We start from the raw sequence: 24,280 nt of genomic DNA, 5'->3' as shown, positions 1-24,280 counted from the left end.
ACTTTAGTTTTATATCCAATTAACTATTAAACGTTACTAGAATTATTTTTGCTGACGCAAAAAATTGTCGATATATATTTTCGGGCTTTGATGGTCCGTTACACCAAAATAGGATAAAGTTTCACAGATGGTGTTATTTTAAACATCCTTATACATTCATCCTTGAGGAAATTGAGAAGATCCTTCGAGTAATACTAACTTCCGAGAGACGTCCTAAATCCTTTTAAACATAGTTCTAAGACTTCCAAGATTGAAATAAATTCAAAGAATCAATATTAATAAGATACCTACCAACGTTAATGTAATATTCATTTAGCTTTAGAGGGTTTAACTTTGAATCCACCTAAGATGTTTCAGAATTCACTATAATAATGTGCTGCGCCTATCCATTTTATAAGTTTTTTTTTATGATATAGGGGGCAAACGAGCAGACGGATCACCTGATAGTAAGCGATTAGGTACCTACCATTTTGCGACTAATTGACGTGTCTATAGCGCAGGATAAATGCTTTAAATAACGTTACCTAACCTTATTATGGAATACCTTCCTGTTAAACTAATTATGGAATATTATCTGAAACAAATTTTATAAACATAGGTGCGAAACTCACTCGAGATGTTCCTTGTAGATATCAAAGTCTGTAAAGACGAGTTCGACGATCTCGTGCGGTGCGGCGAGGAAAGTGTAGAGCACGCAGTCAAGTTGCGGCGGGTAGGCGCGCGGGTAGTCCGGGCTGCTGAACATGCCGCGCTCCTTGCCGAGCGTCGACGTGAAGCGGATGCAAGTACAGCCTGATGACAACAATACAAACAACTCAATACATACAAAGAGATTATATAGGACTACTGTCACAGTAAATTTTGGTACTAGGGATACTAGGGGTACTATCACAGTAAATTTTGTAGTCACAGTAAATTTACTGCCATCTATCGACACACGATTCAAACTAAAAAAAAATATCAAAAAATGTATATATATATATGGATAAAAAAATATATATTTGTATTTATTATTTTTATATGATTTTGACCCATGTTCTTTCACTGATATGTGGTAAAATTGTTAAATAACAAACGAAACCGTCAACGCCATCTAACCGAGAATAGGCCAAAGGTTGGTATTGGTGGTAGCGCCATCTGTGCGAGAATCAAATTTTCTTGATTTCCGAGGCACGTTTTTTCCTTAGTCTGTATTCATCTTATATGGAGTTTCATAGGCCTTTGATACATAGAATGTTTTGATTAAAAATTATTATGAACTACGAATTATTACTTGTGTTACCGCGATAGCCGATAGTTATTCAATAAACAAATGAATTAAAGAGGATTGAATGGCGCATTAATGAAATACAATGAAATAAGTACATCCCGACGTTTCCTTTCCAGCGCTTTATCTCGTAGTCCATCTCATAAAGGTACAAGCAAAGCATAAGAGTGTGAGGCCATATCGTTGAAGGGTGGATGGTGGGAGCATTTTAATATAATACTGTACATTTTAAAAAGTTGTAAGGTGTAACTAGCTTAATGATCCCATTTTGCATTTAGGTAAGTATAACCGGTACTTAAGGTCCTCTATGTTTGGTCTATGTTTGATCCATATTAAACGCAAAACAATGTATACATAAAGGTACAATTGATATGAATAAAATATATTGAATAATTTTTACAAGCTTTTATTTAACACGCAATGTATGTAACTATTTGTACGGGTCTAGTTTTGCAAGCTAAATTAGAACCACTTCCCATTATTCAATTGAGCTGAAACTTCACATACATATTATGTGAGTTGGGTGACAATGCAATATTATGGTACATACCATCGAGCTAATCAGAGGGCCTACCGCGAAAACCGATATTCGCAAATTTCTAATATCTTTCTCTTTTACTCCAATGAAGGTGTAATTAGAGTGACAGAGAAAGATGCCCGCAATTTGCGAACTTCGATTTTCGCGGGTATAACTCTGTGATAAAACAAGGCAACTTAACGTAATTTGAGTTTGTTAAAATTGTCTCGACAATTATTAGTTGCCTATTGAAAGAAAAGTACAGTCAGCGATAAAAGCTTGCATTAAAAAAATTATTTTTGACAAACAACTTAATATATTCTAGAATTTAGCAATCCAAATGATTGAGTGGCAGATTTTAGGCGTTAGCCTTCAAACAGTTTAAACTATCGCTCTGTTTTATTATCATTTCTATCAGCAAGTTGCCGTCCGTACATGATATATAACGATGCCTACCCATTCATTGTGCCGACATTAGCTAAGTCAAACTATTGTTACTCCCAAACACCAAACATCCGTTATCATAAACGCACAGAATTTCATTAACATATTTGATTGTCCGGTAGCTATGCCCTACAATTTGCTCAAACTATTCTAATTTGGCTTAAACGTTTCTCATCTTCATTAATTTGCAAAGTTCATGGGTAAATTATAGTGGTAGTATTACTACAACGTTTATTGATAACCACTAAGCGCCACTTGCACCATCCCACTAACCCGGTGTTAATCGGTTAAACTTGGAGTTACAATGGTTACCAGTCCAATCTGACACTGGATTAACGGTTTAACCGCTTAACCCCGGGTTAGTGGGATAGTGCAAGTGGCGCTTAGCGTGTTTTGAAGTCTTAGATCGATACATTAGTCTTAATGTTATTGTACGTAAAAATGTCACGTTAATTATCAAAACGACCAATAAGTAGACACATGATCTTTATTTTATAATTTAATTTAATTAATTATCATCATTCATTATCAAAACGGCCAATAAGTAGACACATGATCTTTATTTTATAATTTAATTTAAATCAATCCAAACGACAAAAAGAAATTTCATTAGATAAAGAGAACAACGGCGATTGATGTCATATTATATATAATACGTCCTTCTTTTACAGAATAAATTTAATATCGCTTCTTTCATCTGAATACATAAAACAGCCACCTTCAAGTAGGTTTTTTCATAAATATTATTATTTTTACAAATGAAAAGGCTGGTTATCAGACAAGTACGAACACCAGGTATAAATAAGTTTTTATTTTTATTTCCAGGCTGAGGAAATCCTACAACACGTAGAAGTTTGTCATTAAAACGGAATAGTTCCGAGTAAGCAGCTTGTTATTAATTAACAACAGTGAGGTCGATGCGAAGTGAGTATCAGGATGGCGGGTGTACATCGACAAATGGAGCGGCGGTATACGTCAGGAGTTAGTGCTAGCAATGTGCCAAATGTGCGCCAAAATTGGAGCAATATGCTCTTTAAACTCCAGAGATATTTAAGATATAAATGACGTCCGCCAACCTGACGTCAGGTTGGCGGGTGCATTTCCAGTTCTAGCTAATGGCTGCCTACTCAAGGGTGAAAGTACTGCCTACGGTTAGTGCTCGCAATGTGCTTCCACATGTATGAAGCACAATCAAATTCAAAGAGCGGTTAAAGAGTAATATGGAATTAAATAAGTATATATATAGACGCCTGCTTATTTGAAATAGCAATGATAAAGATATGATTTGTGATTTGTGGTAAATATCTCTGGAGTTTAAAGAGCACATTGCTCCAATTTTGGCGCACATTTGGCACATTGCTAGCACTAACTCCTGACGTATACCGCAGCTCCATTTGTTGATGTACACCTGCCATCCTGATACTCACGATGCGAACATACAAATTTATTATGTAATTTTAATTTCATATTTGTTTGCAATATTTGCCTGTGCATATCACTCATCCAATAGACCAGGATCTCTAGAACTATGTAGTATGCATAAAATCATATACCATTAAACGAGCAATTCTTGTAAATTATATATATTTCTCGCAGACCGTCTATTATGAATTTAACTATGACGGCGTTTGATGGAATATCAAGTATTGAAAATAGTCATAATAGTCAATGCTTGAGTGTGTTTGGCTGCGATACAGTGACTTTTATTTGAATGATCCGAACAGCTGCTTTAATGGATTGGTTCCTGGCTGATTCTGATGACAGCCCGAAAGGGGCTGGCATCCTAAAAGGATCCGTCAGTCAGATTCGAATTGGAAAGTGTCGCAGTCAACCTCACTACATTCCTATAATTTATATGTTTATGAATTGTATCGTTTTAGCTATGGCGTTCATAGAGTATCATTAATCTACGTGACTCGATATATTCACATATTTACAAATTTCGCGATAGTAGTTTAGCACCTACAAAAAACCTAACGGACACAATACACGGCCGTCGTGAACGCTGCTCGCACTATTAGTGCTTGAGAAAGGAGACCTAGGCTCTCCGAAACAGGTCGCGCGAGTGACTAAAACAAATGAGTCTAAACCGTGAAATTATTTAACCTTATTTCTGTTATTTGTTAAAGAAATTACATTCTAACAATACTACTATGTGTATAATTATAAATATTCTGGATAAGTATACAGGGTGATCAATCCAAATGGGTCAGTAGGGAGAAGTCAGAAACTATGAGAGATAGCGACATCTGTTCTTAGGAACCATGGCTTCAATTTTAGATTTAATAATAATGGCATTCAGTTTTTTTAAAGCGCTGGTGGCCTAGCGGTAAGGGCGTGCGACTTGCAATCTGGAGTTCGCGGGTTCAAACCCCAGCTTCGTACCAATGACTTTTTTGAAACTTATGTACGAAATATTATTTGATATTTACCAGTCGCTTTTCGGTGAAGTAAAACATCGTGAGGAAACTGGACTAATCCCAACAAGGCCTAGTTTCCCCTCTGGGTTAGAAGGTCAGATGCCAGTCGCTTTCGTAAAAACTAGTGCCCACGCCAATTCTTGGTATTGGTTGCCAAGCGGCCCCAGGCTCCCATTAGCCGAGGCAAAATGCCGGAACCACGCGAGGAAGATGATGATGGCATTCAATTTTTTCTAATTTTGTATTCTTTCAGGATCAATTATACAAACAAATACTACACGCGATTACATAAAGAATATTGACCAGGTTCGATTCCCGGTTATGTATGAGAGTAAAAAAAAAGTTTGAATGTTAAATTATTATTAAATCTAAAATCGACGCCATCGGTACATAAGAACAGTTTTTGCTATCTCTTATAGTTTCTGACTTCTCCATACTGACACATTTGGATTGATCACCCTGTATATTATATATCTATTATAATTATAAGAACAAATTAAATTATTTTTAGAAAATATTTCAGGGGGCGCCATAAGCCAGTAAGAAATGCATATTATATGTACTTGGAAAAATTCGACCTATGCCGCCGAGACCCAGGTGGCCGACTGGATCAGGCACCCGCCGCGATAGTAGAGGACGCTGGTTCGATTCCAACCTTGGGCCCTGGAGGCCTTGGTCACTTTTTCTTAGTATATGATATTAATTTCAGTTTATAAGTATATATATATCTTCTGGGAAACGATTAAGTGTGTATTGAATTTATAACTGACTGACCAGTAACTGTCTCATTTATTAGTAAGTAGCGACACTGGTGACAGATACTACGATGATGATTATGAGATGTAAGGATGACTCACGTTAGACCGGGCCGTGTCCGGGCCGGAGCTTCCGGCGCTTACTTTTCTATAACATGACAGGTGATCACGTGATGCTTTCCATAGAAAACTAAGCGCCGGAAGCTCCGGCCCGGACACGGCTCGGTCTAACGTGAGTTATCCTTTATGAGTTTCAGTCGGTGTTCAATAATAATCAATCTTATTTTGAAGACCATCGTGATTTTCATGAAAATGACAATTTCGTCAGGTGACAACCAAAACTCACTAATTACTACCACAAGTTAATAGCCATAGTGAACCATATTAATATTTAAATAGTTATTATTTCAAATCATCCCCTATAAGTCAATTCTACTAGGCAACATAAGGAAACAAGCCAAAGTTGGTATCAAATTACTTTGCCACTCTTGTGAATAAAACGCACCTCATCAGTTTTTTGAAGAATAAAAAGGGCCTTTACGATCTAGTGTGGCGAAAAGTTAATTGTAATCATCATTTTTTTCCCATAACAATAAGTAGGTATGGGTTTAAGATAATAACAATACCGCGGTAAAAACAACGCATATCTCCCTTTGAAGATATATGATACTGCAAAAGCAAATAGCATAAATTGACATCATACGAGCAGGTGCCTAGTTACAAAACCCTTAGGGCCGTTGGTTTTTGGGATCCTTTGCTTACGGAACCGTAAAACACAATAAAGGAAAAGCAGAATTAATTGCAATTAGTCAAGCACTGAAAACTTTTGCGTAGGACTCGCTTGATCAAAATCTAGCTCCACGTAATGATTCACTTCGATCATTCGAACCGAGTACGGTAATCAGTCGTCCGAATGTGAAACTATTCGGAAATTGGGCCGCCTGTCCCGTCCAACTTGGTATGACTGCAAGATAACTCAATTCAACGGAAACTTGACCAGAAATTAATATTGAAACTAAAATCGAAGCCACATTTCAGGTATGTATTTATCACTCTGTACTGTCTGCGTACCCTGTGGTTGTGAAAATACCGAGTAAGATAAAGAGATAAAGATAGTTTATTATTCAATAAGGCATATTACTATGCGCTTATGAACGTCAAATAAAGCTACGCCGGCTCTAACCCTACACCTCTACCCCGAGAAGATTTAAATCCCCCCTCAATTGGAGGAGGGTATCCCAATATGGGACCGGCAATAAACTAGGCGGCGGGACACATCTTTTCAAAACAATACATCTTATAATTAACATGCATTACGAGTAAATAAGAAAAAATACAATTTAAATTACTATAGAATTCATGCAATTACATACAGTAGGTACTTTTCTTTATAGAAATAGATTTGAAGGCCTCATCGCCCGCTGGTTTTACCAGTGCAATCAGTCAACGTAGGGCAGCTTATGGCGAGCTGTTGGGGATTAACGACCTCGTGTACCCGAGTGCTCCTGGGGAGTTCTGTTACCCGCAAGGAAGGTGGGTGGGGTAGGATTCTCTGCCTGCCGGCCAGAGTGGAGTCGTTAGAGCTATGAACCAGGGTGGGAAGTGAAATATACATAAGACGCAAGTTGGCAGCAAGCGGCGCACACTTCTCGACACCCCTGAGCAGTTCACACCGATGTTGCCCTTGAGCCATCCTAGATGTCGCTTTTTATGAGGGCCCATTTTGTGAGGGCGAGTCACCGTCTGCCGGAAATAAAATTGCATACCGTTTTATTAGGCAGGCGTCCGTTTTATATCCCATAGCTTTTATATCCTATACTTAGTGCATCGCTTTCACCTAATAACCTAGTTCATTTTAGATTCCATCAACTCTCAATAATATAGTCTTACACCCTGGCGGGTGCTGCCTCTGCGTGCGTCCCATGACACGGGCAAGGGCAGCATCCGCTCGGTGTATCCCTTACATTTCACTAAAGTGTCAAAAGGGTTTCTACGTGTTGACTTCGGCTCTGCGCACGCCTCCAAAGGTCCGGATCACCATTGTTCCGTGATGGGAAAGACATAATAAATAATTTTAAGAAAAAAAAAACCGACTTCAATGGGGGATGCCGCTGAAAGTTTACTTATTGTTGATGATGCACTCTTAGATTTCAGTCAATGAAATGAAATAGACAGCATATTTTGCATAATTATCCTAATCCATCTTTTGACTAATTTTGCCTAATTGCCTAATTATTATAATATTGCCTAATAATGTAGAAAAGGAGGTAAAACCACCCACTTTTCTAGTAGCATTTCGTTTTTGTAAGGGTCGCAGTTCTAACCTAACCTAACCTAACCTACTTTTCTGATAGCATTTCGTTTCTGTAAGGGTCACAGTTCTAACCTAACCTAACCCACTTTTCTAGTAGCATTTCCGGGTCCGGGTCTGGGTCCGGATCCGAGTCCGGGTCCGTGTCCGGCTGTCCGGGTCCAAGTTTGGGTCACAGTTCGGTCCGGGTCCGGATCCGAGTTGGGGTCCATGTCCAGACCCGGGTCCGGGTCCGAGTCCGGGTCCAAGTTTGGGTCTGGGTCCATAAGGAAGAGAACAAATCACCAAACGTGAACTATGTGTCATTGAAGAGTTCCATTCTGATCATCATCAGCAGTTCCAGTTAATCAAATGTCACTTTTTTAAATGTAAATGCTGGATTTGTTGATGAAAATACAAAAATCACAATATGTATGCATTTCACATTTGAGGAGTTCCCTCGGTTCCTCATGGGTCTCATCATCAGAACTCGAGCTTGACAAAAATATGCCTTAAAAACTTAAGTTGCTTAACAAACATAAAGAAGAGGACAAATCGTCAAACGTAAACTATGCGTCATTAAAGAGTTCCATTCTGATCATCATCAGCAGTTCCACTTCATCAAATGTCACTTTTTAAAATGGAAATGCTGGATTTGTTGATAAAAATACAAAAATCACTATATGTATGCCTTTCACATTTGAGGAGTTCCCTCGATTCCTCATGGATCCCATCATCAGAACTCGAGCTTGAGAAAAATGTTTCTTGAACTTGCTTAACAAACATAACGAAGAGGACAAATCGCCAAACGTGAACTATGCGTCATTGAAGAGTTCCGTTCTGATCATCATCAGCAGTTCCACTTCATCAAATGTCACTTTTTTAAATGTAAGTGCTTGATTTCTTGATGAAAATACTAAAATCACTATATATATATGTTAGCCTTTAATTTGAGGAGTTCCCTCGATTCCTCATGGATCCCATCATCAGAACTGCGTTTTGACAAAAACGGGACCAATCTGTATGTATATACTTACAATCAAAAAAAGAATTTTCAAAATCGGTCCAGAAATGACGGAGTTATGGAGTAACAAACATTAAAAAAAAAAAAACACAACCGAATTGATAACCTCCTCCTTTTGAAATCTTGAAGTCGGTTAAAAAAAAGTATTTATCACATGCTTTCAATAATAATTAAAGCGAAATGTAAAGTTCAAGTATGCGGGTCGGTTCTCATTGTTGTTCTCGCTTTGAAGATATATCCTTGAGATGAGAAGAGGTCTTTAAAATAGGGAAGGTAAAGAGGTGCCTCGGACAGACCTACATCCACTTTAACTAATATTAATGCATTCTCATATTAAGAGAACTTTGAAACAATTATTATTATATTTATTTGTCATTATGACCCACTTTTTAGTTTATTTACTCAGTCAAATACGAGTAGGTACACATCATAGTTATAGATGTCGTGTACATAACTTAATATAATGACGACCTAAGCTAAAGGAGAAATAGTAAGTACTTAACTGTAAGTTACTCGATAAACTTACACGACAACATCAAAAGGAAGCCTTCTAAATGTTAGTGAAATAGTTTCAATTAGGGTCACAGTTTGAGTTAATGTAAGATCGAAAGTTCAGTGTGTTTGGGACCAGAATGCAATTTACTCGAAGTTTATTTGTGCGCCGTGGAATACTAACCTAAGTATCTAGTTACTTCCGTAGTGATATGGTCGGAATACTCCCAGTAAATTATTAGACATGACATGATATTGTTATTGACTATTACAATACATATATATCAACTGCATAATAACATAATTTGATCTTAATGCTAAAATAATTACTGTTTTTAATTCATGTTTGAAAGAATAATTAAGAAGGTGATTATCCTCTTGCGTTTCACATTTTTATGGTACTTAAGCCCTCTTATAGTAGAAATTTTAAATATTAAACTATAGTTTTACAAGACAATGAGCAAATAGTACATTGTTGACGAGAAATTAAAAGAAAGGCATTTTCTGTTGAGGTAGTTATTAGGGCGAGCTTGGCCGAGGTCTGGCCAAAGTTTCAAGCCAGAAAATTCCTGTTTCCACGGAGTATATAATACAATACACATAATGCTTTTTTCAACCAATGTGGTCAAAATATATAGCAAAAAATAATTTTCGACTTATTCGAAACCGCACAGTATACTTGGGTAAGTATGTTTTATTTAGCGATAGACCATTTGATTTTTTTAAATTCTATATATATATTTAATTATAAGGCGGTTTTTTTCACGCTACCTATCACCCAGGCTCCAGTAAAATAAAATTCCAAATAAATTAGACAACTTCATTCTCAAAGAACACAATTCAATTTTTTGATTTTTTTCTTCTTTTTTTTATTTTTCAAGGAAAAACAATAGTAAACATTAGTACCTGAGTAGGTACTATCCGTGTTTGGTTTACGAACAAATTGCGAGCATTTCCGAGCATGTTGGAAAAAATATATAAAAATTATGAATTAAGGCACAGAGCGAGTGGTTTGTTTGAATATTTTTTTGGTATAATGTTTAGCTGTGAATGCTGTAATCTGATTCTAGATCCAAAATGTAAGTAACGCAAAAGTTCAAGTTTGACTTTAAACATGTCATGTCATAGCAACACCACATAGCATTTTGGCATTTTTTATTTTATAAGGATTTAGTACACCATTGGTACTTAATAATTTGTACTCAGGTACTTGGAACAAAAATGTAACTCTTTATTTTGGAGCACAAGCCAAATAAACCTAATTCCAGCATAGACATTTACTTTTTCAGCAAACGAGAGGTCGGAAAAATTTGTAGGTATTCACGATGTTATGGATATAATTAGAGTTTTTGAATGATTCACGGTTAGTTTCACTAGACTTATATTGACCGGGATATAGACCGTGATTACCTTTTGTATTATTTGTGAGCTCCCGATATTTCGACGCAGTTACATGCATCATGTTCACGGGATGTGCATATCGGGAGCTCACAAATAATACAAAAGGTAATCACGGTCTATATCCCGGTCAATATAAGTCTAGTTATGGATATAATTTTAAATTCCGATTTCACGTGATTCCTATTTTAAATATCCCATTTTTTTTTATTCATTTTCCGTAAAGATAAGATAAAGATAAAGATTCTTTATTTGCAAGAATACTTAATTCTAAAATACATATGTTGTTTTGTTAAAATATGGTGTACAGTATTCAGTCGCATAACGACATGCAAATTTTCAAAAAAAAAAAAGTTATCTAATAGTATAATTAATAGATTAAAATTCCAATATTAAAATTCCAATATTAAAATTCATAATAAGTAATTGATTGATTAATTAATAATAAGAACACTTAGCTTAAATAAATACATTTTTCAACCATTAATTCTTAGGTACTACTGCAAATTACATTCCAAATATTCCTTAACGCTATAGAAACAGTGCTCTAACATAAAACTAGTTAGTTTTTTCTTATATTCCATAGCGTTTAGTTGTTTTATACTGTTGGGCAAATTGTTGTATAGAACTATGCACATATTGTACGCATTCCTCTTATATATATCCAAGTTGCACCGGGGTTGATAAAGTAGATTTTGGTATTGAGTTCTCTGGCTTGAGAAGAATTCAGATCTCATTTTAAACAAATCTGGACGGTTTTTTACAAGTAAACATGCTTTTTTAATATACATGCATGGCAGTGGTAATATTTTTAATTTCTGAAATAGTGGTCGGCAGCTATCAGTTACCCAGGCTCTCATTATTGCACGGACACATTTTTTCTGCAATAGAAATGCTCTTTCGACATCTACCGAATTTCCCCACAGTAATAGCCCATAATTTAGCACTGACGATACCACGCCGTGATAGGCTGTGACAGCTGCCTCAAAGTTGACAGTATATCTTAATTTTCTTAATGCAAAGACGAACCTATCTAATCTACTACACACCGCATTTACATGTTCTTTCCAGTTTAGATGCTGGTCAATGAATAATCCTAAAAATTTAATATTTTCACATTTTGATATAGATAAATTATTGTAATTGATATTTAATTGAATTGGAATACTATTATATGAGTAGAATTGAATAAAAAATGTCTTTGCCATATTGATATTTAAATTATTTTTACATGTCCAATTGTTAATGTCAACCAATGCATTATTTACGATAGTCTCGTATGTATCAACTTTCTCACCCCTTATTAATAAAGTTGTGTCATCTGCAAATAGTATACACTTATGCGAGATTGCCCGTGGTAGATCATTGATGTATACTAAAAACAATAGGGGACCTAAGTTGCTCCCTTGAGGAACACCTAGTTGTACCTCACGAAAATCTGAACGATATTTGGCTTTAACAAAACTCTTACCTACTTTTTCTGTTTTTACTACTTCAGTACATTGTTTTCTTTGTGACAAGTAGCTTTTTATCCAATCAAGTGCAACTCCTCTAATCCCATAGCATTCAAGCTTTGCAAGGAGTTTGTCGTGTTCAACACAGTCAAACGCCTTACTTAAGTCTAAAAATATTGACAATATTGGTATTTTGCTGTTCAGGCTTTCAGATACATATTTAACTAAATCAAAGCAAGCCAATTCAGTTGAATGTCCTCTTCTATAGCCATACTGTTCTGCCTGCAATAGACCGTTTTTTTCTAAAAATCCCGTTAACCTTTCACACATTGCTTTCTCAATTATTTTGGAAATAACTGGAACAATTGTTATGGGCCTATAGTTATTGGGATCCTTACGGTCTCCTTTTTTAAATAAGGGCTTCACCACGGACAGCTTCAACTGCTCGGGAAAAACCGCTTGATCAAACGAAAGGTTTATAATATGAGTTATAGGCTGACATATCCATGGGGCAATCAACTTAAGAATATATGTTGTAATATCATCATACCCAGAGCTCCTACTATTTTTAAGTGACATTATGATTTTAAAAACTTCTTTGGCATCAGCAGGTCTTAAGAATATTGAAGAAGAATAATTATCAATAGTATTTGTTACATTCCTTACATTAAGCAGTAAGCAGGTCCCTTCTGTGGGGTTGTAGTTCTAACCTAACCTATACCTAGCTACTTCTCTAAAAACAATTATTTTCAGTGGGGGTTGCCGTTCTAACCTAACCTACTCCACTTTTCTGGGATCAGTTCGTTTTCTTGGTGGTCGCAGTTCTAACCTAACCTAACCCACTTCTGGCAACAGTTCGTTTTCTTGGGGGTCGTAGTTCTAACCTAACCTAACCCACTTTTCCGGCGACAGTTTGTTTTCTTGAGGGTCGCAGTTCTAACCTTACCCACTTTTCTGGCAACAGTTCGTATTCTTGGAGGTCGCAGTTCTAACCTAACCTAACGTAACCCACTTTTCTGGCAACAGTTCGTTATCTTAGGGTTCGCAGTTCTGCCGAATTTTTATGCCAAAAATATTTTATGCCGAATTTTAGAACGGCGAATTTAACATGATGTGGCACGACAGGCACCCGTCATAATTACTAAAACGTAGGACTTCAATTAAATATCACGAATTTAATTTTTTCGACCTCACAAAAGACCGAATTTCTGAATACCGAATTACTAAAATGTGAGTCTTCATTTGAATATCAAGAATTTCATTTTTCCGACCTTTCAAAAGACCGAATTTTTGAATACCGAGTTACCTTATTTCCGATCGGTCAATGATTTTTCGGAATTTAGGAACTCGGAAAAAAATATTTTCGGAAAAAAGCTTTCGTTCAAATGACAATCGGATTTTAAGTATTCGGAAATAACACAGTCGTGGTTTTCTTGCATTGTGTTTTTAAAAATCGTAATTTTGATATTTTGGACGTATAAATCGGTCGTAAAAATCGGGATTATGAAAGTCGTGGTTATAAAAATCGGGAAAACATGGTTAAGGCATTTATTTTCTTTTCATTCGATCTTCACAATATTGACAAAAAAGCTGGATTTAATTTTATTTGCTTTCCGACGTTTCCGACTTGACTGTGTGAAGTAGAAATTGGCTGAATATCTGTCATAAAAGTACCTAACAAAAAATGCAGTATTGTATAAGCAGGTACTAAGACTAGAAATAATACTTAAATTGTGTATTATAAGCCAAAATCTGGATAGGTTCTTTAAAAATATGAGAACACGCTCGTTAATGGCTCAGAAATAGACTCGTGTATTTTTGAAGCACCTTGCTACAAGGCTACTTATATACATATTTATCAACAACTTTATGTGATAAACGTTGCTACTCATAAAAAAACTGCATTTCATAGCCTTCTTTATAGCAATACGTACAGAATTTAGAGCAGCATCGCAATATAAACCGTAAGAGCATTTTCGGAACATTTGGGTGTTCCCCTGTCCAAGAGATTTCGCAGTTTGTCCTATTCCGATTGTGGTACTAGTTATATATTCTGTAGCGGTATGTATTCTGTAGCATTCGTTTTTAAGACTGTTACTATAAAGCCTGCCGACGCGAAACAATTATGTCATATGAGAAGAATTAATTTTGACGCTTGACAGCCTTAACACCTTATTATTCTTATTAGCATTCGTATTTACTCTGACTTGGGGACCTTTTATATCTCCAAATTATGTATTAAAAGCATATGACGTAAATGTATTGTTACCACAATTTGCCTAGCCATTCTGCATACAACTTGGTTACTATAAATTAACTTCAGTCGTTTCTTAAATAAGTAAAAGTACATACAAAACAATATTGTTATTGAAGCGGGAATATAATTACGAAGTCAATTACTTGTAATTATAGTACCTTGCTCATTTCGTACGTACTTAAGAAATTCCTCTTCCTTGCTTCGTATTCCTCAATATTGAGGGTCGTGACTTCACTTTCTCTCTTACGATCTTTCTCCATCTGTTTCACTTAAGAAATTACGTAGTTCTTAATGTTCTATTCTGCAACCCTGCAATGCTGCATCCCATACTTGCTGTATTTCACCCAAAACTATTACAGATGTACGTACACTCTGATATTTATTTATGCTATACGATAGTAGGTTATCTAAATGAGCTCATTTACTTGACTTTTACCGACCCTCTTTATCTAATGATGTTTACGCAATGTCAAATTATATATTTGCACTCGATGTTAAAATACTAACATCTGTCAGTAACATTCTGTTGTCAAAAGATGAAGGTACTACTCTTAGGACTCGTGTTATCCCTATCTCAGTTAGGGGAATGCAGGACTGCATCAAGCGAGGTGAATTTAGAAGCTACAGTTATTTCACTAGAGAAGAAACCGCCACTGCAATTAGCTTGCGTGTTTAGAACTGTGAAAACTGGGGAGCCATATCCCTCAGTGATCGTGAAATGGCAGAACCAAGCGCAAAGATTTACTTGGAATGAAGAAGGCAATGTGAAGTTCGATAAAAATTTCAAACTGGAAATTGCATCTCATAGTTATCCATCCTCAAGCGGACTTTCGGGGAGCGCAAATACGAATACTCCAAATTGTGATCCGTTCGCTAGTGCCCCAGTTGTACCCGATACCTACACCTGGGAAGATATCGTGTCATGGTTCCAAACAAGCTGTTCTAAGCCTTAATAAATTTTCATAATTTCAAGGTTCTTCTTTATAGGATAAATAGTATTAAATTGTGAATTATTCGAGGTATTTATTTTACTCTAATATATTTACATTAATACAGTATGTTTCTTTTTGTTGTCGATTATTGGAAATAACTTGTTTGAAAATGTATTTTTTATCTTTTGTTCTAATTAAAAAAATATTAACGTTAGAGCATTCCTGAGAAGTAACCCTACGTGGGATTTCAGGGTTTGTCTAATGGCTAAGGTCACCCTGTATATATAGTGCTTCAAATCTTGAACCTAAAATTTGAACCACTTCCCGGTATCTGATTCAGTTGAAATTTGGAGTACTATCGTAATTCCGGTGACAATGCAATAATATGCTATAATATGGAGGTGTTCTGATGATGCAGCCGGTAAATAGCCAAAGGAACTCCTCGATTGAAAAACACAAACACATCAAGTTTAGGCTCATTAGAAAGGTCTTAAGAAGTACTCGATAGACATGCAAATGAGAAGAAGTACAGTCAGCAGTAAAAGTGAGCGTCACAAAAAAAAAATTTGACAGTTACTTGTTCAGAGATAATTCCTTAAAAACTGTAATAGATGTCATATATTATAGAAAAAAAAAAGTGACGAAGCCCTCCAGTGGTGACGGCCGGATTCGAACCGGCGTCTTTAGCTATCGCGGCTAACGCCATGAACCCCTAGTCCACCCCGCCACGGCGGTGCCCGTCCGAATTTCTCGACTATATGCCATCTTAGTAAGACTAGGCGTCTTTGACCACAGCTCTAAGGGCAAGCAGTGCGCGCTTGCACCTCCTAAACGAACTCCTTACGGATTTACGTTGTAGCGAGAGAGACTGGTGCTGCCATCTATGAACAAGTTTGAGAACAAATACAATTATTTTATTAAATATTTTGATTTGTGTTTTTTTAAAGTAGTCACACTACTATATATAAATTAAAAACTTTTTTTTTTTATGATGAATAGGCAGGCGTTTGACCACGATCCCACCTGATGGTAAGTGATGATGTGGTCTACGATGGAGCACGCTTACCTATGAGATACCTATTAACTCTTGCCTTGTAGAGCTTTAAATTGTACTCATGCGGAAACACAGACTCGGGCAGGGCGTTCCACTCCTTGGCAGTTCGCATAAGAAATGTAGAAGCAAAACGCTTCGTGCGTATTTTTGGAATTCCTACCATGAAGCGATGCCGGAGTGCCGTTTGTCGTGTGGTCCGATGGTAAAAATGGGACGGAGGAATAAGGTTGTGCAGTGCACTGTAATAGATGTCATATATTAAAGAAACAGTGACGAATCCCTCCAGTGGTGAAGGCCGGATTCGAACCGGCGTCTTTAGCTATCGCGGCTAACGCCATGAACCCCTAGGCCACCCCGCAAAAATAATTTGATTTGTTCCCAAACTTGTTCAGATAATTCCTTATTATCATGTGAACCGATTTCAACAATTTTTGTTACTATTTTCCTAATGCAAAAGTTTTTATGTTTAGATATTTAGACGCGTGAAAGTGCCACCCTTATACGCTAGGTATTTAGGTTACCGGCCGAACTCAATTTTAGGCCAAACTATTTTGCTCTAACTACGAGTACACCTAATTTGTTTTGCCATAGCCTGTTACGAAAACTTAGTTTGTTCTAGAACAATTATTATTATTAAGCCTAAATACCTATTTAGTTGTGGCTTAAATATACCGAACTGATGAAATTGTTGCTCTCTTTATAAGTCATACAAATTAAGTAGGCTATCGTGGTTACTTGGTTAGTTTAGGTTAAAACTGTGACCCTAAAGTCGAGTCGTCGATTTTTTTGGCTTAAGTTAGTATGACTCACGACAGTTTAAATTCGATTATTAACTATTAACCTAAATTGTAATACTCTGATTAGAGGACTTTAACAAAATAAGCTTATAGAGCCCCGATAACTTTAATCTTCATAAATACGCAGACACTTCGAAGCGGATTACGGTTGCCTAATTCTCGGGATTTAGTTAACTTCATCGAAGTTCAGTACAGTTTATAATCGCTTGTCGCCAACACTACCAGATTACTTAGTTCACAAAGCATTTTATTCACTCAAAATATGTTCCATTTAAACTTTAATCCTATTACGAATGGCCAAAAGTTTAAGCTCTACGGATAGTTGCCAAAAGGTTATTCTATTATTATACTACGTCAATTAGTTTTTTTATGGACGGCATATAGTGCCGGATACATGTACTATCTCGGCAACTAACAACGCGAGCAATTCAAGGATAAGTAAAAATGGTGATATTTATTTTTCACCTCAGCAGCTCGAACAAGCCTACTTTCGTCACTCCCTGGAGAGCCTCACTCCAGGGAGTGAAACAATGTAGCTTTTTAATTTAGTGAAGGCCATGAACTTCATACTACGGTACGGTACGGTACGGTACGGTACGGTACGGTACGGTACGGTACGGTACGGTACGGTACGGTACGGTACGGTACGGTACGGTCCCTTACCTGGTTCGTGCATAATTTTAAATGGCACCTGAGCGCAGGCTAGTCTAACGCTAAAAAAACCAGTGTAAGTGCGCTCTCCGATAACGCGCCTTTGTTACGCATATCGATGACACATTTTAGACTGGTTCTGTAGCGTTCGACTTGCCGGCACTCAGTAACCGCAAAGACCACACAGCTATGGAATATGTTTTCCCATTAGTTCATTTTAACCCTTAATTTGACGTTGTCCGGTGGGGCGGTCAACTCATTTGGAAAAATCTGACAGCTTTTCGTGAAATTATTTATTATTTTTTCACATGGCAATCGATTTTTGATATTATGCGGGTGGGTAGAAAAATATAGTTGAAGTACCCTCACCTTTATTATATTAGTAAATTTGTATGATGGCACCGTCTCGCACGTCAGTTGTTTTTGCCAAGGTATCTATGCGTATAACTTTGTTATTTTGCAAAAAGAGAGTCGATTTGAATTAAAAATAATAATCTTTGTTATATAATTAAAAGGAAATAATATTATAAAAGGGCATTTTATTACTTTGTCATTCTCTAAACTGCCGTGAATCAGTTGTCCGTCGCACCGGACTTTGCCACATATGCTGTGAACGATGTGTAATAGTTGTCCGCAGTGGCGGACTCTGCTAATGACACCGAGTTTTACTTTACTAATATAATATTGCTTATTTTTATTAATATATAAATTTTTCGTATACGAACTCGCTTCTTTACTAAGATTTTTTTTTGTTTACCTCCTAATAGCAGAAGGAGGTAGGCCGCTCAGCTAAGATTTTGGCGCTTATACCTAGCATGCCGAATCTGAAGCAAGTGAAGTTTCTACTGACGAAAATGTACTTGATAATTCTGACGCTGATGCGTATGTTTCCTCATCAGCATCTTCATTGTCATCCTAGCTAGAACGACTGAATACCTATTTCAAGTTGTTCTGAAAATGGTCATGAGCTAATTTACAACAATGTTAAAAATACTTATGAAGTACATACATTGCAAGTTGCACTTGTCCATTAACACATATTATGCGGGAAGTTATTGATCAAGAAAATTATGCTGATATTCCGTCTATTTCGTCTTCGTACCCATAACGCGAAAAACTCGATCATGACAACCTAAAATTGCCAGCAAAAGGCGCAGAATTGTCAAGAAATTTTCACTGAAATATACATGGCGTTGATCGCTTTTCCAACTATAAAGCCGAGATGGAAATTATAAACGATCATGAATTGACGAATACCAGGACTTAGATCCTAATAGTTCAGCAAATGAGATATTTTCTAGTTTTTCTCGGAAGATAATTTTTTTGACATTGTTACTAAAACAAACAAGTTCACAGTGCACAAATCGGAGATCTATTGATTTGGCTGTTGTCAAATTTCGTGACTTTTTGGCAATAAAAATTATGATGGGAATCGTCATGATGTCATCATATTTAGACTACTGGTCGGAACAATTAAGATACCTAATTGTTTAGACCAGTAGTCTTTATAAGATTTGGGAATTGCCCAAAAAATCTGGAATCAAAGCCACTAAAAGTTTTCCGACTAGACTGATACATATACAGCTCAGACTTAAGTCTACCAGGTCAGAGCAATCAGATCATCATGCAAAAAATTAGAAAGCTCGTCCAGCTGACTCAGTGCGTTATAATTTATGATAATATTAGGCATTTCATGAGCACCAAAACTGAGGGTGGCATGTAGGTATTGCAACAAAAAAAAAGTAGTATACTGTATTAAGTGCAATGTCAGAATATGTTTCGTTACAGGAAAACATCCCAGAAATTGTAAACTAGATTTTCGCACTTAATAATGTATATATTTGAATTTTGAAGTACATGTTTTGTTTCTAAATATTTTTTTATTACTTTGGCAATGTGCGTCTCGGCGGACATCTCCTTAAGTCTATTATGTTCCAGGAATTGGGCAGTGTCCGGTGTAGCGGACATAGTTTTTCTCGGGATCTGGAAAATCTAGATTTTTATTTTTATTTTTTGGAAGCTTCTGAAGGTGCAATTATTCAATTTTGTTAGCAGAATATATCAATTTGTGTTATCAAAGTCTCTGCCAAATTAAGGGTTAAACCTCATTGCAATCTTCATAGAGTGGTAATTCAATAACCGGTTAAAACGGCCCTACCATTTTTTTATGCTAGTAAGTAGCACGTGCGGTTTCATTTAACAATAGACAAAGGATAAGCCGAAAGGGGACTGTTTGAAATCTAAATACCAAATTAGTTGTTGCATTAGAGTGTCCGATGATCCACCAATATTGGTTTACTAACGAGTTCGGGTATTGTTATGTGACGTTTCTGTCGCGTACACGATTAAGAATTTTTGTGTAATTTAACTAATTCATAAATCGTCAGGTGATAACCAAAACTCACTAATTGCAAAAAAATAACCTTATTTTGGTCTAGCATGGTTCACTATGGCTCTTAAATTGTAACAGTAATGGGTGAGTTTTGGTTATCACCTGACGAAATATAAAATATGCGTGTCGGGCCACGCATAATGGAGGGTTCCGTGCCATCATAGGATATGAAAGAGCCATACAAGCAAAAGGGCCTACTACCTTCGCGGCACTTACGTCCTTTTAAAAAAAAAGAGTAGTATTGAAAAAAAAACTCTAAAACTCCCGTGAGACTCAAACATATTAGATTATTTTATTTTGGTGCAATTATTTAAGTACAAGAGCAATCATGACGCATGGTGACTGCTTGCCTTCTACAAACACAGCTTAATTAGGAGTAATTATCATTAGCGGGATAATACGTCGTGCTATCACGTTGTCGTCTCGGCTATCCACGTAAATTGTCTGGGGATTTCGCATTGCTTGCAACATACCATCGAATTCGCTCTTCATTAGGGTTATTTTATGTGAAATACGAATTATAGCATAATTGACCGAAGCGTAGCGAAGGTCTACGGTTTGACTCGGGCGTTTTGCTTTTGTATGTCCGGATGTTCTCCTCTACAGGTCGCAATTCTCAACCGATTCTCGTGAAATTTTGTGACCAAATTTTATGATTAAATAGAATTTTTTTGTCCATCCGGTTTTTGGAAATTGTTCAAAATGGCCGAGTCGTGATAGCTCGCGCCTAAACAAATAGTCGTATCGATATCATAATAGTATTTTCTTTTTGAGACATGTTTACAGTTTAAATATCGAAAAATGCAAATAATTTGTATCACTGGTTTTGGCGGTATTTAGATATTTAGTTTTTACTCGAGAATGAGTAGCCGAATTTCGTCAGCTTATCTGAACTATCATGGCGTGTTTTGCAAACATTCGCTTTTTTTGTTTGCAACGGGTGGTCCCTGGTTCGATCCCCAGTGATTGTATGCTGCTACATAAACTTTTGTATTTTTTTACACTTAAATTTCGTATTGTTTTTAATTATTTTTTATTTTTCTGTTTTGAAAAAATGAAAAAAAAAACTTATTTTTAATTGATCAAGCGCGGGCTGCGTATTCGTTTAATTTTTACTTAACTAGCTTTTATTTAACTAGCCCTAAAAATATGCATGCATTTATTCAGCTTTAAGTGGTTCTCCTTATGTGAATTTCATACAATATTAATTACAGTTTTTCTCTTAATATGTACGTAGAATTTTTTCACGATTAACTTAAGTAGTATATTAGGTATAGATTCGTTTGTCTAAGCGGGTTTATGGAGCCAATTATTCAATAATATTATTGAATAATTCGTTAAAAAATTGAGAAATTTTTGCTCATGGCCTGTTTGTGTGAGTGACCTTTACACTATCCATGTCAAACAAGATGGTGAAGTTAAGTTTAATAATAACTAACAAAGATGTCAGATGTCACTTTAACACAGGTGACCTAACTAAGTAGTGCCTAATTTGCTCGATAGGTGGTGACATCGTGAGATTCGTGAGGTAGAAATAGAAACGGGCCCAAAGGGTAAAAACGGGACCCTCTATTACTAAGATTCCTCTGCCCGTCTGTCTGTCACCAGGCTGTATCTCATGAACCGTGATAGCTAGACAGTTGAAATTTTCATAGATGATGTATTTCTGTTGCCGATATAACAACAAATACTAAAAAGTACGGAACCCTCGGTGGGCGAGCGCTTGATTGCGTGTGGCTCCCTTCATTATATGTGGAGATATAATACTAAGCATTTCAATACTTTTAGAAATTCAAAAATCAGCCAGGTATACGGGCTGGTTTGGGTCAGTGAAGGGAGCTACCAGATCCCGTGCTGCTACGCGAAAATGGTCTTAGAAGACCTTCCCTCAATTTCAAATGGGGTTGGCCGGTCGAAGTGTTTAGCAGATGGCGCCAGCATAGCTTGCCCTGTCAATCCCTAGAATTGCGTAAAATTTAATTAAGGTAGGGCACTCAAGGTCTATTAACACATTGCTTATTATTACATCATTTTTGTATATGACTGTTTGTTGCCTAAATAAAAATAAAAAAAATAAAAAATTAGAAAAAAATCAAACGTAAGGGCATAGAAGTCAGTGATACTAAACCTGTCCCTTTATAAAACTTACCTACTTATAAAAATCCTGCTTTGAAATTATTTATCTGTTTAGGAACAGTGCTTAGAAGAGGCAAAAACAATGTAAGTACAAACTTTAATTCCATTGAAGTTTTATCTCCGTGTAACAGTATCTACTATCAACGGCACCTCAAAGATATAGTGTGTAATGGACACTGTTCGCATAATTTAATTTTGCATTAAATAAAACTTGAAAACGGATTATATCGCGTATATTGAATTTATACTACTAGCGTTCGTGGTCAATGAACGGGTGGTCACCCGTAGACCACGAACGCTGTAAAGGGTTCGAAACGTCGGGATGTAGTATAAATTCAATATACGCGATATAATCCGTTTTCATAGTTTTATTTTTTGAGTAACTATCGCGGTAACCGAAGACAATATTAAATTTTGCATTCCTTTGTTTAAGTGCCCTGCGTCACACAAATCACACTCGATTTATCTGAAAATTAATGTTATACATTATTACTATTATTAGTAGTCATATAGTATTATCAACTAGTAGTAAGGCGGAAAATCAGGTTTTAGGTTACTTTCCGTTCCAGTCATCTCCGATATGGGTGTATGTATATCAATGCATTCAGTATGTTGTCCTGAATACAAAACTAACCATGTACTACTATACCTAAATAAAACTTTAATTTAAACACAAAGAAAAGGCGTAAGTGATGTAAAAAAAGTGGCAAAGTGTGTCGAACTCGTGCACCAAGTATTCCGTATAACAATCTAAGTAATAGGTACAATTGAAGTTATGAAAATATTAAAAAGATAAACTGGATTGAGAAACAAACTTAACTTTGTCATTGGAAATCCCGTCGTGTCGACTACCTACCGACCTACTCTTAGTCTATTTTTCATGTTTTCACGGTTTTGGGTTTTTTCTTTTTTTTGGCGTTATTCATTGATGATTGTGTTTTGAGATAAATTTTACGTCCTTAAGTATAATTAGCCACTCGCGCGGCATGTTTCGAAGACTAGAATTGGTCTCCATTTTCAAGCATACAGTGCTGAAAAGCAGCGGAAGCAGACCTTTCATGTTTCTAGGTCAACGAATTTTTTGATATTTTGTTGTATGAAATATGCGGCATAAACAGAAATGTATTTTTATTGCGCTGACTTAGAAGTTGGATTGTTTACAGTTTTAAGGGACATTTATTTTGCATCGGATACATATCGTCTCGGCGATGACAGCTTGTAGCGGAATTGACTGATGATTGATTGTGTGCATTGCCAATTGTTTTTTTTTTATTAGGTACTGGTATTTTCATATCGTCAGCAATCAAAACAGTGTTAAGTAGCAATGTACGTAAACAGTGTTTAAGCCGTTTACGTAGGTGTGGTGTGTACCTATAATAGCATCATAAACGTTCAATGAAACGTCTAATTTTATCTAACGCAGTATTCATCTATTATTTTGGTACCACTCACAAGCTCTAGAGTGAGAGGAGCCAGCGTGGTAAAACTTTCAAAGAAAAATACAAACGCGCCCACTTTTGCTGCGATAACTAATCATTGCTGAAGCGACCATAAAAGACCCCTGTAAAAAGGACATGGAACGAGGATAGAATGAAAGCAAGGGATTATGTTTCGACTAGAAAAAGAGAGCAGTTACGTGGGAACATTCATATTTAATTTAACCCGGCGAAGCACTTTCCTTATTACCTGTAGGCTCCACTCATTGTTCTAGAGGATTCAAGTTTTTGGAGCGCCTTCAAGTTTTTGGAACAAAAGAGGCTTTAAATCTACGTTTCACGTAATGATAATAGCACCGGTTTAAAATTAAATATTCTCCGTACTTCTGTATCACGGGTCTATAATACTTGTGTATTTAACAGTCTTTGTTTGTTTAAGTCGTATGAATGAATACAAACCGAGCGAGTATGAATGAATTGCGTATGACGGCGATTCTGCTTTAACAATTTGTTAAGGTTTACATCCAGTTATGATATGACCTTCTCTTCGTCTCATTAGGTATC

At 36.3% G+C, this 24,280-nt stretch overlaps 1 protein-coding gene and 1 long non-coding RNA gene across 2 annotated transcripts in view; both read right to left on the bottom strand.

Annotated features, from left to right (window-relative positions):
• LOC134752369 (CUB domain-containing protein 2) overlaps positions 1-24,280 on the bottom strand; it is a 369,359-nt gene that overhangs the window by 227,257 nt on the left and 117,822 nt on the right. Inside the window, exon 4 of the mRNA XM_063688053.1 lies at positions 612-792. Within this exon, the coding sequence (XP_063544123.1) occupies positions 612-792 (181 nt within the window). The remainder of the gene's footprint in view (positions 1-611; positions 793-24,280) is intronic.
• LOC134752741 (uncharacterized) lies at positions 11,817-12,724 on the bottom strand. The gene is made up of 2 exons (XR_010128766.1): positions 12,216-12,724; positions 11,817-12,178 (listed from the first exon to the last, which is right to left on the bottom strand). It is a non-coding gene; the product is annotated as an uncharacterized LOC134752741 (long non-coding RNA).

The sequence above is a fragment of the Cydia strobilella genome, chromosome 2, assembly GCF_947568885.1.
Source record: "Cydia strobilella chromosome 2, ilCydStro3.1, whole genome shotgun sequence".
Lineage (NCBI taxonomy): Eukaryota > Metazoa > Arthropoda > Insecta > Lepidoptera > Tortricidae > Cydia > Cydia strobilella.
Note: the sequence above shows the minus strand (reverse complement) of the source record. Positions and strands in the feature narration are given on the sequence as shown.